This window comes from Nyctereutes procyonoides, unplaced genomic scaffold, assembly GCF_905146905.1.
Source record: "Nyctereutes procyonoides isolate TBG_1078 unplaced genomic scaffold, NYPRO_anot_genome, whole genome shotgun sequence".
NCBI lineage: Eukaryota > Metazoa > Chordata > Mammalia > Carnivora > Canidae > Nyctereutes > Nyctereutes procyonoides.
Window position 1 is genome coordinate 42659536 of NW_026575020.1, and position 18627 is coordinate 42678162.

At 44.7% G+C, this 18627-nt stretch overlaps 1 protein-coding gene across 3 annotated transcripts in view; it reads left to right on the forward strand.

The window, feature by feature from the left end:
• TTLL11 (tubulin tyrosine ligase like 11) overlaps positions 1 to 18627 on the forward strand; it is a 250608-nt gene that overhangs the window by 105077 nt on the left and 126904 nt on the right. For all 3 annotated transcript variants that reach the window (XM_055319618.1, XM_055319630.1, XM_055319625.1), the window contains 3 exons: positions 3212 to 3787; positions 15986 to 16081; positions 16865 to 16980. In XM_055319618.1, the coding sequence (XP_055175593.1) occupies positions 3212 to 3787; positions 15986 to 16081; positions 16865 to 16980 (788 nt within the window). The remainder of the gene's footprint in view (positions 1 to 3211; positions 3788 to 15985; positions 16082 to 16864; positions 16981 to 18627) is intronic.

Below are 18627 nucleotides of genomic sequence, written 5' to 3' on the forward strand. Positions count from 1 at the left end.
TTTCTGTGGCTGAATAAACTTCTATTGTGTGTGTATAGCACGTTTTGTTTATCCACTCCTATGTTGATGGACACTCAGGCTGCTCCCACCTTTTGGCTATTGAGTCATGCTGCTATGAACATGGATGTATAAGTACATGTTCACCAAGAAGCATTCCTTATATACATTGAGAGACACTTGCTGCTGCCTACCATTGCTATTCGTTTCTCCCCACCACCTCTCCCCCTCAATGGAAAGTTTGGAAAATACAAAACAAGCACAGTGAAGACTGGAAAAGTCACGGATATTTTTGTGGTATATATTTACAGGATTTCTTATTCATGCTGCACATGAATTTTAAAGTTTTATATCTACTAAGAGAGAATTTTAGCAGAGAGTCCCAACTATATAGAGTGAGAACACTTGAAATGTATTTAAGAAACAGAGAGCCTGAACAGTGACTGTGACCTTGGCCAACCCTGGCCTTTTAGAGACGAGTTCATTCTAAGTATGACCTTACTTTACCTGACAGTCTAGAGGGGGAGCTCTTTGTAGCTTTTCTTTAAGATCAGGTTAGTACTCATCCCGTCAAGTGCCCATTCACCCCCATCCCCCGCCCTCCTCCCCTTCCCCCACCCCTAGTTCGTTTCCCAGAGTTAGGAGTCTTTATGTTCTGTCTCCCTTTCTGATATTTCCCACACATTTCTTCTCCCTTCCCTTATATTCCCTTTCACTATTATTATATTCCCCAAATGAATGAGAACATATAATGTTTGAGCACTGGGTGTTATTCTGTATGTTGGCAAATTGAACACCAATAAAAAATAAATTTATTATTAAAAAATAAAATAAAAAGCAAAAACAAAACAAAACAAAACAAACAAACAAAAGACCAGGTTAGTAGAGTGGGTTACTGCGAAGAACCTGAATTTTGAATGGGGGGGTCTTTCCCAGTCACATTTCTCAAATCTCCACTAGAGGGCAGTAAAAGACATAATTTTTTCAATAGGCCAGGCGAGTGCCAAGCCGTTAGGCTACACCACATCCTCTGCATCCCTTTCAGCCATCCGTGCAGTTACAAGATAATGGATTTCATGTCCAACAGCAGCTTTGGGTAAAACTGGAGGGACCCGCAGCTGTAGCCTACGTGCAGGTCCTCCTCCCATTCAGGCTAACATCAGTACATAAAACTTCATTCGATATGTTGGTCCCAGATTGTACTTTTATTTTGTCCACCTAAGTTCAGTGATTCTCAAGCAGACTGAACGTCAGACTCACCCCTCATGCTTTTTCCAAGATAAACATGCCCAGGGCTCATCCCAGATCCATTAAATCAGAATATCTGGGGCTGGAGTTTGGTGACACAGACTATATTTTTATCCTGGTCCGTGAGTTCATGCTAAGAAGTATGCGTTCATTCTTAACTTTAATAACTGGGGGGAAACGGTCACTCTTGAGTAAAACCTCAGAAGAGAGGTGAATATGAATTCTGGAAAATCCCTTTTGAAAATAGAGGTCACTGATGGATCTGGTGGCCATGGGGCTCTGAGGATTTCCCATAGATTGTACCTATATTATAACAAGCCAGGAACCTGGGCAGAAGCTCTGGAACTGGGGAAAGTCCTGGCAAACTCAGCATCTGTGGTTACAGCTCCAAGAAGGCCATGCTCAGGGCCCAGACTCCTTAGTCTGTGGACTACACCAGCTCTGTCTGCCATAGTGAGAGAATCTCCCCTATAGTATTCAGAGAAAAGAGGCCTTTAAAAAAAAAAAAAAGGAAAAAGAGGCCTTTAATTTTATCTTATGAGAGGAAAATGGGTATAGAGAACCTGCAGTAAGATCAGACGACCTCAGTTCTCATCCGATCCATCCCACCAGCCAGTTAGGGGACCCCGGGCAGGTCATGTCACCTGTCTGAGCCTCAGCTTCCTAGTTTGAATTACGCGAGGACCGGGTAGCGTCGAGCTCCGAGGATCCTTCCAAATCTAAAATTTCAGTCATCCTATTAGTATTAATAATTATGATTTGTATGGTCCTACCCTGGCAAAGAGCAGAAGAAATATTCAGTAATGCAATGAATGACAGAGACTATTGACCATGCGGTTTAATTTATTTAAGGCATATACACTTAATTCAAAAGAGAAAATACTGCTCCCCATAACATATTGAACTGTTAGTATCTTCAGCATAGTAAAAGCTTTCCAGAGGGAAAAATTATCCATCAGTGCAATCTTGATATTTTTCACTCCCTGATCCATAACTGTCGTCTCTCCAGCATGCTTATATTTACTGTGAAGGGCCAAACGTGGAAATGCTTTGGATGCATATTAAATAACTACATAAACGGTCAAGGTCACAGTTGCCAGGAAGGCTCAGCGGAGGGCCCTGGAAGGCTTGCATTGATCTCTTGTGAACTTCCATTCTCGAATCCTGCTGACAAGGGGAAAACAATTGATGTGGACCATTATTAAGGTTTTAAGTGTTTCTCCATTGTTAAAGATCTTTTACAAGCCCGGAGTAACCGATAGCGCCCATGGAATTGGCAAAAACTTCACTTAGAAATACAGGCTGACCAGAGAGATAAGTAAAAGGCAGAGCGCAGATGTCCTGGGCTGAGCTGCCACAGCAAAGGTGGAAGGCCAGGAGCAAGTGCAGTGTGGAGGCTTACTCCTCCTCCTCCTCCTCCTCCTCCTCCTCCTCCTCCTTTTCCTCCTTTTCCTCCTCCTCGGCCTCCCAGGTATGGCCCCAGTTAGAGAGCCCAAGACGGAGAGCCCAGAGCTCTTGCACATCACAAGCTGCAGAGAGACTGGCTCTCTCTTTCACATCCACCTCCTCCTCCGTATTTCCTCCAGCTTCCCTGTCCCCTCTCCTGCCATTTGGCCCATACGCTCCCTTCTCCCTCCTCACCATTATCATATCATCATTAGTTAAATGTCTTGTCTGGTGTTAAATCTCATAACTGACAAAGACCTGGGATTTGGACCTAGCTCCTATGACCATAGATCCACTGCACCCTCGGTCCCCCTCCTGGTGGACAAAATTAAGGGCAGTCCTTAGGCCACTATCTCAGTATCTAGTACAGTGTTATCTGCCTCATGCTCCTTCCTTGAAGACTCACATGGGCAGAGCTCACTTGGTCGTTCACTCATCAAATGTTTGCTGAGGTCCTACTCTGTCTTGGGGGTCCAGAGAGGAAAAGAATATAATGCTAACTATTTTTTTCCCCCACCAGGTTCGAATGGTGAAAGATGGTGACCCCTCCTGGAAGCCCACTTTTATTGTGAAACCCGACGGTGGTTGTCAGGGTGATGGAATCTACCTCATTAAAGACCCCAGTGACATTCGCCTGGCAGGGACCCTTCAGAGCAGGCCAGCGGTGGTCCAGGAATACATTTGCAAACCTCTTCTTATCGACAAGCTCAAGTTTGATATTCGTCTGTATGTCTTACTCAAATCCTTAGACCCATTAGAGATTTACATAGCCAAAGACGGACTCTCTAGATTTTGTACAGAGCCATATCAGGAGCCCAGCCCCAAAAATCTACACCACGTCTTTATGCACTTAACCAACTATTCACTGAACATCCATAGTGGTAACTTTGTCCATTCGGACAGCACTAGCACGGGCAGCAAAAGGACTTTTTCTAGCATTCTTTGTAGGTTGTCTTCCAAAGGTGTTGACATCAAGAAAGTCTGGTCTGATATCATCTCCTTGGTGATTAAGACTGTCATTGCCTTGACTCCAGAGCTCAAAGTTTTCTACCAGTCGGACATCCCTGCAGGGAGGCCGGGGCCCACATGCTTCCAGGTAACCATTGCCAATCTCAGCCTGAGTTTCCAAACTTCACGGGGCCTGTAGAGGACTCCCTGGCTGCCTGTGGAACGAGGGGTGGGGACGGGGTGGCCAGAGGTGGGCAGGTGGTTGCTGGTGTGACCTTTGGTGTTAAACCTGGGTCTAACTGTCTATTTGCTAGCTGTGTGATCAGAGGCAAGTTACTTCCCCTTTCTCATGTGTAAAATGAAACTAACAGTACCTCCCTTCAAGGATTCTTGTAAGAATTAAATGAAATAACATATGTAAAGCACAGTGCTTGCCTATTTATTCATCCTTCCTTCCACCATTTTGTACCACCTGCTTAGTAGGGGCCAGGCACTGTCCAAGGTACTATGTAGACAGTCAGGTCTCCTCTGGCTGAGGCATGAAGTTTGCTAATACAGGAGACAAATGATTTAAAAAGCACCTAGTATAAAGTATCACAAGTGCTAGAGTAGAATAAGAAATGTACCAGGCACCGTGACATTGTGGGACCATCTAACATTTTCTGGGTGGGACTGAAGATGGTCTGGGAAGACTTTGCGGCAGGAGTGGCAGTGGGATGAAGCGGGAGATTCTGGATAGGGCCGAGGAGACAGTGTTCTGAGGGACACATGTTTGCAGCCCTAGGGGTAAGGGGGAATCATACATTTCGAGGAACTGAAAGAGGTTTGGTATGATTGGAGGGTGGGGTTTGAGGCAGAGCTTTGAGGGAGATGAGGGAAGAGGAGGTGGGTCAAGTAGACAGGGGCCGAATCATGGAATGCTGAGGGCAGGCTCCCCCCCCCCACACACACACCCGCTAAAGCATGTTTGCAGGGGAATGGCATGCTCAGATGTGCATGGAAGGCTGAGGGCAAGGGTCCCCCCACCGGAGGATGTTTGCAAGGGAGTTGTGAGCTCAGATCTGCACTTAACAAAGAACAAACCAGTTGCAGGATGGAGAGCAGATTGGGCAAGGCTGGGAGCAGGGGGGTGACTAGTGAACCGATTGCTTTCATACAGACAAGAGGTGGTGTTCACTTGGATTAGGAAAATCTCTGTGTGGGTGGAGAGATGGATCTGAGAGGTGGAAAAGCTGGGCTGGTGACTGGGTGGGAATGAGTGTAGTGGCAGGACAGGGGTAGCAAGGGACAAGGGAGAGCTGAGGCTGACTAACAGGTGGCTTAGGTACTTAGACGGATAAATACAAGTCCCAGGAAGGGGACCAGGCTTTTGTGAAGAAGGTTAGGAGTTGGAATTGCACATGTCCCCGAAGAGCCTATGCAACATCCAAGTAGAAAGTCTGAGTGGACAATTTGACATTTGGGCCTGAGGTTCAGGAGCAAAGCCTGGGGCTGGGCTGGGAACTCATCAGCATTCAGATGATGACCGAAGCCAGGTGAGGCTGCCAGGGAGACGGATCCTCAGAAGATTCCTGGGGGTGCCACCATTTAGGTAAGGGGGAGATGGAGGAGGGACCAGCAAAGGGGGCTGACAAGAAAGGGCTTGGGGCATAGAAGAGATGTCAGGAGAGGAAGCCCGCTAAGTGCCAGGGCAGACGTGCTTGGAGAAGAAGCAGGCAGGGTGGCAAAGGCCACTGAGCTGTCACATGAGACCAGAACTGAAATTTCCTGCTGTGCTTCATAATCAGTGAGGATAGTCTTCAAGGGAGTGGTGGGGCTGGGGCCACAGTGTGGTGGCCTGAGCCAGAGCTTGGGAGGGAAAGAAGTAGGAATGAAAAGTAGAGCTGTGAAGGTGGGGGGGAGGCTGGAGTCCAGGCACTCAGACACCTGGGTTCCTGCCACCAGATAATCAGAGTGGAGAGCATATGGTGAGAAGGATTACCTCTGGGACCCTCTCCATGTAATCTTTAAAATTACTTTGTGGAAGGTGAATATATATATATATATATATAAAACCACCATGTGTATGTAAGCTATGGAGCAGATCAACAAAATGGTCATCCCAAATGCCACCTCCATATCCAAGACCGCCTGCGCATGCCCCATCCCATTTTCCTACACCCCACCTCCACCCCCAGGGTCATAGTATCAGGAATTTTATGTTTATCACTCCCCTGCTTTAAAAAAAATACTTTTATTGTGCACAAATGTATCCCTACCAGTATATTGTTTTGTTTTGCCTGGTTTTGAGCTTTATAAAAACACTACTATAAAGTACATAGTTTTCTTCAACATTCTTTTCCCCTGCACACTGAGGTGGGTTGTCGGGACCAGTGTCATTTGCAACTGCTTTACACGCCAACATAAACACACACAATTTGTTTGGGTTGTTTCTCATCCTCCATCTAACACCATGGCAGGAGAGCAACAGGTAGCATGGGACAAGAAGGGGGAGAAGAGGCAGTGGGGCAGCATCTCTAATGGATGGGCTGTTCATTCAATAGCAGAGGAAGACGCTGGTCCCAAGGTACAGGCTCCAAAAAAGAGAGGCTCCCCACTGGGGCTGGGCACTAGTCAGCAGGATTTCCAGGCAGGCTGGTGGGACCCTTTGGAGGGTGATTCAAGCAGTGATCAGTTCCAGGAAGGGATGGTTATCATTTAGAGATCTGTCCTTAGGCATTTGGACCCCAGGCTTTGGTCCCAGTTAGAATTTCCAGCTCAGCCATCGGGTAGGTAGAAAAGGTAAGTGGTGGTGCAGAATTTAGAGATAGGATCGGAGAAAACAAGTCCTATCCAAAGCCATCAAAAGGTTAGGACAAAGGAGACAGTTGCAATGTGGAGGCATCCAGGGGTCATCCCGGGGGACCATGTGGTCACATCTGTTTGACACTGACAGCTATTTTAGGAGTATCATGTGGGCCCAGCATGCATAGCCAAGCCACAGAGGCCTGGCACAGTGAGCGTACAGGGGGCAGGGCCAGGGTGGTTGTTTTGCTGCTTGTCTTGCTGTGGACAGGCTGCATGGGGCAGCCACTGTGGGGGAACAAGGGGTCCAAGCTATGGGGAGCTGGAGAGTGGACAGGGGGGGAGCCACTGGTTTGGACAGATGACGTCTAGCAAATGAAACCACAGTCCCATGTCTGTTTTCCTTTGCTTGACCACACTAAGTGCTTCCAGGCCTGGGGTCAGGGAATGAGCAGTGGACTGCAAGTAACACCCCAAGGAGGAGCCCTTCCTCTTTGCAGCTGTGTGACCTTGGGCAGATTTCTTCACCTCCCTGGGCCTCTGTTTCTTGCTCTGTGAATCACCACACTCACTTCCCTACCTGCCGTCTTAGGAGTAGCATGAGGTATCATAGGTGGAGAAACTTTGGCAAGGTACGAAATGTTAGATGTTCGAAATTTGGTTTACCATATATTTTGGATTCACAGTGATTAAGAAAATACTATTCCCCCCAATCTTGGAGTCCTCTCTTTCTTTATTCTTACTACTTGGTTAAACCCTTGTTAGTTTGAGTCTCAGGTACCTGAAGTAACTTGAAACCCAAAGATTTAGGGAGATGGTCTGGTTCTGCTATTGAGTTGCTGTGTGATCTTCCAGAAGTCACTTAACTTCTCTGTGCCCATTTTCTCAGCCTCCTCACAGGGCTGTTGTCCATCCCACATGAGATAAAGAGGAGAAAGGGCTTTGCAAACTATAAGGTTCTGGGCACATACAGAAAATGATTTCTTTGTCGTGAAGCCCCCTCCGCCTGCAGCCTGGGCCGGGCCCACGTTGCTCGCATTCCAGGACATGAGCCCTAGCTGGTGACATTACATTTATCTTAAACATGTGATTGTGACCCCTTTCCAATCATAGCCACAATAAGTACTTGGGAAATTGTGGTGGCCCAGAGCAGTTGCTGGCTCTGCTCAGGCTGTAATCTGTTGCCTAGGAACGCGGCGGCCCTGTCATTGCAGCCCGGCCCCTGCCACCACGCAGCCAGCACCCTGTGACACATCCTCCAGGCAGTCTTCTTAAGGGCAGCAGTGTGACCCTGGCTTCAGCAGTCAGGTCCATGTGGGGGTAGATGATTCATGTGGCAGAAAAACACAAGCAGAGGAAAGGTTTCCAGCTCGGCTTTCAACCACATTCTTTCTCAATTCCGTTGCTTGGTCTCTATCTTCCTTTACCTCTGTGTCTCATTCCCTCCTTAGTTTGTGATCCTTTCCCTTGGATGTCTGGAGGAGACACCTTTCCTGAAGCCTAAGATGCTTCTCTTCTTTGCCTTTTTCATCTCCTGCTCCCCTGCTGCCCTGGACGTCCCATAGGAGGGAGATGAAGAAGCAGCCTTATGGCCACACAAGGGCTTGAGTTTCACTCTCAGGCAACCCCGGGTTGGGTCTGATACCGGTTCCTCCTTCCAGCCAGGTGAGCTGGTGAGCTGGCAAGTTAATCTCTCTTCACCCTAGTTTCCTTATCTGTCCTGCCACACAGAGCAGTTCCTGTCTCGTAGGCATAGGTTCTGTGTTCCCAAGCCAGCCCATTTGTTCTCTGTCTTGGCCTGGCATGCTCTTTCTCTTGTCTCACTGTTTTTTTGGAATTCACTGCTTCCAAGGTGCTGCTTGAATTCCTCCTTCTCTGTAAAGCCTTCCTTGACCACTTCTAATATATATATAAGCTCTTTTCTCCCTTCTGGAATATTTCCTAGGCACGCACTGAGACAAGCCCCGAACTAGCTGTGGGCCAGGTGGTCATGGATAAGGCATGGCCCTTGTCCCAAAGAGGACGCAGGTTAGTGGGGAAGACTGGCACCTGGGGATCACATTTCCTTGTCATAAATGCTGGAGGAAGGCCTCTCCAGGATGCTGGGAGAGCACAGAGAAGGGAGTAATTAATTTGGTCTGACCTAGTCAAGGAGGGCTTCCCAGAGGAGGAGCTGTTTTAGCAGGAACTTCAGGCATGGAGCAGAATTTGCCAAGAAGAAAGGGGTAGGCACCCCCACAGTGGCCTGCTTTGCTTTCCACCTTGCTTGGCAGCTGCTCCTGTGCCCCTCCCCTGAACCTTTGATGCTAGAGATTCCCAACACTCAGTGCATGGAAAGTTCTCTTATCTACAATCACTCCCTAAATTATCTCACTTAACCCCGTGGTATATCCAGCTGCCTCCTTTCATTTTCTACTCAGGTATCTAGTGGGCCTTTCACACTCAACATGTCCAAGATAAAACTCTTAATTTCCCTCCCAAACCTTGTCTCCCATTGTTTTCCTATTTCAGTAAATGCACAGTGTTTGATCAGTTATGCAAAGCAAACACCCAAGCCATCCTTTCCTCTTTTTCCCTCCTTCCTAGGTCAGCTACCAAAGCAACTCTTGCAAGTAGACTAAAATACATCCTAACCAGCTCCACTATTACCATCACAGTTCAGGCAGCCATCACCTTGCACTCATACCACCGCAATAGCCTCCTAATTGATGCCTTGTTTCCTATCCTTGCTGTCAATGGCTTATTTTTCTCATTGTAGCCAAAGTGACTCTAAAAACATGTCAGATCCAATTACTTCCCTTGTGCAAATTCTCCAATGGCTTTCTCATTGCACTTAAAATCCTAGCTCCTTACTATGGCCTACAAGATGCTACATGATTGGGTCCTAGTCTTCCTATCTGATCTCATCTCTTACCACTCTTCCTCTTGCTCACTCTTTGCTGTTGTTCAAAAGTGACCTTGGTTCTTGCTGTTCCTTCTGCCTCGAATGCCTTCCTTAGCTCTTCAAATGACTTATCTGCTCTCTTCATTCAGTTCCTATTCATGCATCACCTCCTAAGACTCTTGCGTCTGGTCATGATGAAATAACAAATCTGGACTAAACGTCCTACTGAAAACAACTAAAGCACTGGACAAAACACATGAACTAAGTGGTTTCAGATTTTGGACAACAGGCAGCTCAGCACTGTGATCCCTGAGGAAGTAGGGAGTGGAACTGAGGTTGAGTCTTATGGCTGCCACAACTTTCTATTGGGAGCAATCTCCAGGACACAGACACAGGGAAAGGGAACCTAAACCAAGCCCCATGACCTCAATGAGCCGCAAAGATGTAGATCGAAGTTTGGGAAAGCTGAGGTGGCTGAAATTCTGTGGGCAGAATTCTGAAGAGAAGTGAGCAGGAAAAGAGCCCCAGAATCCACGGAGATCCCTGTGTCATTCATTACTGGGTGCTAGGCCACTCCTGTGTGAATGTTGGTTCATAAACTTGGGCAAAGAGTGACCGGTAAACTGATAAGCTAAACAACTTCCAGTGCTCACACAGTGCAGGGAGAGATGTTCACGCTCTGAGTAGCTAGTGTGGATAGTCCTTGGTGGTCACTGGGAGCATTCAGTGGAGATTCCAGAGAAGTTATGCCTTAAAGGAATGAATCTTCCTTGAAATGGAAGTTAGGCTAGACCCAACATAATGAAGCTTAATCTGTAGGCCTCGGAGGTGTCATATTAATCTGCAAATAACTTATCTGCCCAAAAAACCCTAGCCCTTTTAAAAAGAAATCAAAATCCAGACACAGCATTATGACATTCACAATGTCTAGCATCCATTCTTGTCCAGCATCCAGCATCCAGACATTCCACAGAACAGATAAAGTAACCCATACCAAGGCTGGGGGAGGGGGGAATCAATACAGACTCAGAATTATCAGAAATGATGAAACTAGTAGGAAAAGGATGTTAAAACAGCTATTATTATTATGCACAGAATTTTAGGGAAAATATGAACTTAATGAAGAGGAGAGTGGAAGCTATTAAAAAGAACATAATGGAACTTCCAGAGAAGAAAATACAAAATCTGAAATGAAAATTTCACTGAATGGGATTAGCAGACTAGACACTGCAGAAGAAATGATCAGTGAACCTGAAGACATAGCCATAGCTTCTATCCAAAGTGAAACAGAGAGAAAAGAAAATGACAGGAAAAACAAGTGAACAGAACCTCACTGATCTATGGTACAATATCAAGTATTTTAACATATGTGTAATTGATGTTCTCTGAACAGAAAAGACAAAGAAAATACAGAAAGATACTTGCAGAAATGGCCCCAAATTTCCAAATTTGGGAAATAAAACTAGATGGAATTGAGATAAAAACTAGAAATCTTCAATCCAAAAAGCTTAAGAATCTCCAAGGAGGACATACACACACACCACAGCTTATCATAATCAAACTGTGGAAAACTAATGATGATCAAAAAAAAATTAAAAGCAGTTAGAGAGAGAAGATACATTATGTTTAGAGGAACAAAGAATAATGAAAAAGTTATTCTCATCAGAAACTGTGGAAGCAAGAAAACAATGGGATGACAAGGCCTTCCCTGGTCATCCTTCTAAGCCACCCCCCCCAACCATCCACCATGTCCCATTCTTTGTGGCCTTAATTATTAACTTACTGTGGTCTCTCGATTCACTAAAATGTAAGCCCCAAGAGGGTAAGTTTTTAAAACATGATTTGTCTCATTCACCACTTTTATCCCCAGTGCCTAGAAAAATACCTAGTTATTTAGTAGGTGCTCAATAAATATTTCATCAATAAAGTTGTCTTCCAGGCAGAAGAGTATAAAGACAGAGCAGTAAAGCATCCTCAAACTATTAAGAGTTCAGCACAATTACAACCTAAGATGTGCAGGGGGAGGGGGAGGAAATAAAGCTGAAGTGTGAGATTGATATCAGTCAAGTTTTAGAGGAATTTGTAGGACATGCCATGGATCTGGAGCTTCATTCTGCAGGCAGGGATTTTAGGTAGAGGAATGCTAATACTCTGCATTTTAGAAAAATTACTCTGGCAGCCCCTTGTGCCAGATGAACTAGAGGGGTGATTTGGAGAGCAGAGAAACAAATGGAGAAGCTATTAAATTAGTCCAGGTGAAAGCTGGTACAGAATCGATGGAGGCCAGGAGCAGTGAGGATGGGCCAGCTCTGGAAAGCTCTTCAGGAGGTAGAACATACAGGAGTTTCATTGAGTAGGAGTTTGCAAGCAGCTAGATGGTAAAAGATAAAGGAGAGAGTTTTGACCTGAATAATTGGGTAGATAAGGAATACAGGAGGCAAAGTCAATTTTAGAGAAAGGTGGTGTATTAATGATCTATTGCTGTGTAGCAAATTTCCCCCAAACTTAGCAGTTTAAACTTGCAATCATTTATTATCTCTCAGTTTGTGTGAATCAGAAATCTAGGCTTGGGGACTCCCTCTAGTTCAGTCTCTGAAAAGGCTGCAATCAGCAGGATGGCCAGAACTATAGTTACCCCAAGGCCAGATGGGGAAGGAGCCTGGGGGTAGGCCTCAGGCCCCCCTGGCTATTGGCTGGAGACATTAGTTCCTTGTCACCTGGACCTCTAGAGGAGTTCACAACATAGCAGCTGGCTTCCCTCAGAGTGTGTGAGCAAGAGAGTAAGAGAAGGCATTCCAAGATGGAAGTCATAGTCTTTTTATAATTTAACACTGAAAGTGACATCCCATCATTTCTGCCCTTTGCAGTTTTTAGAAACAAGTCACTAGGTGTAGTTCACACGCAAGGGGAGGGGATGACACAAGGGCATGATTACCGGGAGGTGGAGATCATTGAGACCATTTTAGAGGCTAGTCAGTTTGGATATGCTAAGTTTAAGGACCCAGCCTCCCAGTTGGGACTACTCTGGATGTAGATGGATATGTAGTTCAAGGCCTCTCGTTGATTCTTCAAAAGAGAATCTCCTCTCGTTGAAATGTAGCTCGGAGCCTTGGCATGAGTTTACAAGTAATGGCCAAGGGCCCTTTTTCTTCCCAACCTGTTTTGGAAGCTTCTAGAAGGGCTAAAAGACAAGTAACTTTGAATCCCCAGAGTACCTCTTGAGTAGGAGGTGTGCAACAAACACATAATTGCTGACTAAAGCACTTGCATGAGAGCAGAGTATCATGTGATTGAAAAGCTTGCCCCTTCTCTCTCTCCCCTTTTAACAATTCCTGCTTTGCCATCAAACCAGAGAGAGGTTTCCCCCTCTCTAAGCTGCAGGTTTATGATCTGCATAAAGTGGCTGTTAGACTAGATGAATAGTTTTTTTTTTAAAAAAAAAAAAAACAAAGCTTTTTTCTCTGGGGACGCCAGTATATGAAATAGGTAAAAGTTAATTTGATTTGGCCTCCCCAGTGCTTCCCCAGAAACGAATCCCATTTTGAAAAACACTGGACCAAATAAATTCCTGATTTTTTTGCCAGCTCTAACATGCCAGGGTTTTATGACAAGATGACCTCTAACTTCCTCCCAGGACTATTATTCTGTTTGTTGAGATCCATTGGTGCTACGTATTTCACTGAACTTATGAAAAGAAAACAAATTGTATTTCCTTGAACTTACAAAAAAAAATAAAATAAAGCTGACCTTTATTAAATGTTTACTATGTTTCAGGTACTATGCAAGATATTTTACATCACATTATCTTTATTTAGTCCTCCCCCCCCCCCCGTCCTTGCCACCCCCCTCACCACCACCACCACTGCTAGATTGTAAACTCCATGAGAGTAGGGAACTTGTCTGGTCCACTGCTATATTTCTAGAAGCTAGAATAGTTCCTGGGTTATAGGAAAGCATTCAATAAATATTTTTTGAATGAATGAACTAAGGTAAGTACTATTCTTATTCCCATTTTACGGATGAGGAACCTGGGTTAGAGCTGCTGAGTAACTTGCCTGTAGTTACACAAGTTAAAAGCAGAACTAGGATTTGAAATGAGCTCCTCTGGATTCTAAAGCCAAGTCATGCCATTTCTCATTGGTGGGATCAGTAGGAAAGTGCAAAGAGAGCTAGCATATATCGAGCACCTTCTATATGATGAGCATAATCCTGGGCAGCCCGGGTGGCTCAGCGGTTTGGCGTCTCCTTCAGTCCAGGGTGTGATCCTGGAGACCCGGGATCGAGTCCCATGTTGGGCTCCCTGCATGGAGCCTGCTTCTCCCTCTGCCTGTATCTCTGTCTCTCTCTCTCTCTCTCATAAATAAATAAAATATTCTTTTAAAAAGACAAAAAAAAAAAATGGGCAGCCCCGGTGGCACAGCAGTTTAGCGCCGCCTACAGCCCAGGGCGTGATCCTGGAGACCGGGGATCCAGTCCCACGACAGGCTCTCTGCATGGAGCCTGCTTCTCCCTCTGCCTGTATCTCTGCCTCTCTCTCTCTCTCTCTCTGCATCTCTATGAATAAATAAATAAAATATTTTTTAAAAATATTAAAAAAATAATAATCCTAAGTACTTTATACTTCCATTAGCAGCTGACCCTTCAAGTCAGCTATTGTTACTCCCATTTTTCAGACGAGGTATATGAAGCTCAGTGAGGCTCATAAGCACCACACCTAGAGTGAGAGGCAGAGGTAGTACGGGAGCCAAGTCTTTCTGATTCCAAAGCATTTCTGTACAAGACCCCACATTGTCAGCTACATACACCAAAGTGTAGGTTTTGGAAAATACCACACCATTGGTGGGTGCAAGTCAATATGGCTATTGAGGTTTTGCCTTCTCCAGCTTTCTTATAGCTTTATTTTCATGAAATCACTGTGCATTGAGCTAAAAACGTTCATCCAGGTTGAGAAAGCACGAGTCCAAGCTTCTGAGATGTAGCAAAAAGCAGCTGATGACTAAGGATGACAAACGCAGGCACCGTAGCCCCCTGCTGTCTCTAGCCTCATCACCACCACATGCCCCAGTCCAGGTCTGAAGTTAGATGGATGATGTCACCAGAGCCTCTTAAAGGGCTCATCACTCACAGCCACTTGTCCTCTATTATTAAGCAGATCTATAATGCATGTAACATCTTCTACTGAATTTCCATTCCTTTCTCTTCATGACCAGGGAAAGAAAAATAGAGTCAGGATGACTTTTTCCAGCTCCTCATCCCCATTGGCCTTCACTGAAGAATAACTTCATCTTGAATTACCTCCCAAAAATGGTCATTCAGGCCCTGGTTTCATTAATAAGGATGAAGCTACAGTTTCATAATTATCATCTAACTAATGCACATTCTATATAGACAAGTAAATGGATTTCCTCTCATCTTTTCTTCTTGAGTCCACAGAGGAGGGGACACATTGGTAGCTTTTCCTTTTTCTCTCCTTTATTCTCCACTTTATTTTTTGAAACTTTGGAACTGTATCAATTCTGTTAGGAGCTTTCTACCTTATCACCTCCTATAGAGTTAATGAGAGTCCTTCTGAAAATCTGATGTCCTCATTGTTTGAGTGTGAGTCTAATTAGAATTGTGATCTCAAGGATCGGGAGGAGTCAAGTAGGAGAAGGGTTGTTTCAGGCAGAGGAAATGAGACACAGGGTGCTTACCCCCTCTTAGAGCTTGTGAGGAACTGAAAGAGGCCAGAAGACAAAGCCTCCCCTGAAGCAGCAGGCTGGATGGAAGAGCAGGTGCCAAGGACAAATGGTGTGGGAGTTAGCCTGGGGTGTGGCCAGTGCAATGACACAGCAGTCCACGCTCAGAAGGACTCCAAGCCTGGTTTAATGCTCTGTTGTCACCATTGTGAAATTTAAAATATTTTTTGAACAGGGGGCCCCATGTTTTCATCTTGCACTGGATCCTACAAATCATGAAGCCAATCTTTGGGGAAATCCATCGGCCTTTCTGAGATTCAATTTCTGCTTTTGTAAAATGGAGAGCAGAGTCTCTCCTTCAAATACAGTGTCATGAGTATTAAATGAGATTATGAATAATTAGTCCATTGTATAGTAATTGGTGCCTAATAAACATTCCCTTCTCCTTGGCTAAGAGGGTCTATCAGAATCACCTGGGGGGGGGAAGGGAGGGTTATTTCTCAAAATTCATTTGCCTGGGTTCCACTCTGAAGGATTCTGACTCCTAGATGTGGGTTGGGGGATGTGTAGTGGTTAGGGCCCTACAGTGATACTGAGGTACACCTGAGGTTAAGAAAAGTAGCCTTGAGTTTTCAGAGATCTAGGCTAAGAAGCAACTTAATAGAGGAGAGCAATGGAGAGGGAGAAATTGATGGACCACTACTGATCTTTAACATAATAAAAAACCTGTTAAAAAAGAAAGAGGTCACTGATAATGCTGAAATGCACTTTGAGAACTCATCCCATTATCAAGGTTCCTCTAAAATTTCCTGCTGTCCACTGGCCTGATAAGTACACCCAGAGGAAGAGGGGCCATGGACAAGAGAAGCCAGGATCAAGACCCAGGTTGGGGGCAGGTTTGAATTTCTCGTCCCCTTAATGATCCTAATACCATACTAGATTCCTGAAAAAAAAATTGTAGCTAGAGGGAGTAATCCTGAATTATGTTTATCCTGTCCAGATTTTAGGCTTTGACATTCTTCTAATGAAAAACCTGAAGCCTATCCTACTTGAAGTAAATGCAAATCCCAGCATGAGAATTGAACATGAGCAAGAAGTGAGTACTTTGAACATCTTGAATATATTGCCCTACAACTGCATGTGTGCTCTCTCTCTCTCTCTCATGTTGTTCAGTCAACTAAACAAGATTAGGCATCCTCAGATAGGCCCAGCAAACTTCTGCCTGAGTCTAAATAATTTCAGTTTTGTTGAGCTCTGAACAGAGTCTATAAATATAAGACCTATCTGACCCATGGTAGCTTCCCAGAATGCTGTTCTTCCCATTTTTAAGGTCTGTAGACATAGAAGCAGCTGAGCCTTTCCATCCGTTTTGACATGAACTAATTAGTTAGCCTCAGGAGTTGAGCTAATTGAAATTCTATGAATATGACTTAGCCATGTTGACATACTTGAATCACTAAGATAAATAGTACATTTAACAGCGGTTATATTTTTTCCTTCACCTCCCTCTTAAAAATGCATAAAAAAGATTGGAAGGAAATACACCAAATACTAATATTGGGTGGGTGGAGCAGATTATGTGGATTCTTTTAAGGGGATTCTTAGCCCCTTCTTATATTTCCAAATTGTCTGCAATGAGCATGTGTGATTTTGATGATTGGAAAAACATAGCGCTCTTTATGTATATATTTACCCTTTATATCTTTTGTTGATTTGTTATAGGAAATTGCCATAAAGGGGGGGGGGCTTTTAAAAATTGTCTTCTATAGATTAATATAAACAAAACCTAACTAACAGTACAACTGGTAGAGCTGGGCTGATAGGTACTTGGTACCAAGTCACTCCCACCACTGTAACACAGAATCCTTACCCATTCAAGCTTTCTCCAGGGGTGTTTGAAAATGTCCCCAGCCTTGTTGATGAAGAAGTGAAGGTGGCCGTGATCAGAGACACACTACGGCTCATGGACCCACTTAAGAACAAGAGAGAGAAACAGTAAGTATTTTTTACATCATTTATTTCCATCAACTCTGCTCCCCATGTCCTAGTCCTAAGCCATTTGGTTCTTAGAACATGGCAACATTGTGAGATTTACATATTAAACAATCTAATCCACCATATTTTCATTTATGGATATCAGCCTCCAAACATAGTGACTTAAAATCAGGAGATGGAGACTTGTATATGAATCTGACATTTGAGATTCAGCTGATGTTTTTTTAGCTAATCATTATTTTGAATCTAGAAAGTCTCTTCCACAAACCCACTTTCCCTAGGAGAGAGGATCACCTCTGGCCCACCACTGTTCACACAGTGCTTCTCTCAGAAATGCTCAAGCATAGGACAGCAAGTAAAACAAAGCCAAAGAGAGCATCACAGTTTGCTTAAATGTGACAAAGATCATTTCCTTTTTACTTTCTCCGTGACATTTACACTCTTGCGTTATGAGCTTTTGTGTTTCAACACTCACAGACCCAATTTAAGGAAATTCTGGAAGTTCTATAATCTTTACAGCAGTTGTAATTCCCTTCCATCCCACCTACTCCAGGGCACCTTACTCCAAGGCCTTGGGATGTTGGTAGGCATATGTGCCCCGCCCCTCCCTCCATGGAATCATCCTGAAATGAATGGCATTTCATCTGAGTATTTTGTTTGTTTTGTTTTTGTCAAATTCCTGGCTCTCACAAAGTATGGGTTGAGTATCGTTATGCTTGTTTTAGGCAGAAAAATCAAAGACAGGCATTTCAAATAGCATTCTTTATACCCTCGACAAATCAGATTGACCTACACGCTCGAAGACAAATAAAGCGCTTGTCAGCTATGGTTCAAGACTGCAAGGAACACTGACTTCCCATTCCTGAGCAAGTGGTGTTCTGCAGGTTCCTCTACCGCAGCACCTCACTAACTGGCTTCAAGCTGAGATATTGTTAGAGGATCTGTGGTGGTGCTTCTCCCCTGGCTGCACCTTAGAATCATCTGGAGAGCTTTCATCAATACCAGTGTGAGGGCCCTCACTTCTAGAGACACTGATTTTAATTAGCCTGGGCTGGAAGCCTGGCCTACATAAGTTTTTTAGGCTCCCCAGGTGATTCTACCATGCAGCCAGGGTTGAATGCCACTGCCTGGCAGGAAATGTCATTCTGTAAGAATATTTGTCAAATTCTGAGTCAGGCTAGATGGTGCCGGCTCAGTTGACTGCCCCTCCCGAGTGTTCTTCACCACGTGAGGCAGAGATTGCCGTTGTTGGCAAGGCTTGGCTGAGAACATTCACCTGCAGTTCATAGGGTCAGTCCCACCAGGTGTGGCTTCCACTGATTAGAGCTTCAAAATGGTGTCCTGTCAGGTCTGCTGCATCCTTGGTGTGGCTCCAACACCACAGCAGCAAGTAGCGGGTATGTCCACTTACATGGGCACACAACTGCTTGCTTCAGCCATCCTCCTAAGGAAAGCAGCAGATGGATTGCAGTTTAGTCAGATTAATTGTAATAAAACTCATTCCTTGCAAATCTACTCTCTAAGGGTTATGGATCTCCTTCACAGAGATTAGGTCTTGAGAGACTGTAAGAATGGCATTGTAGGGAGGTTTTGGTGGCTATCCATGTCAGTATGGCACACTAGTACAGCTCTTTACAGATGACCTTG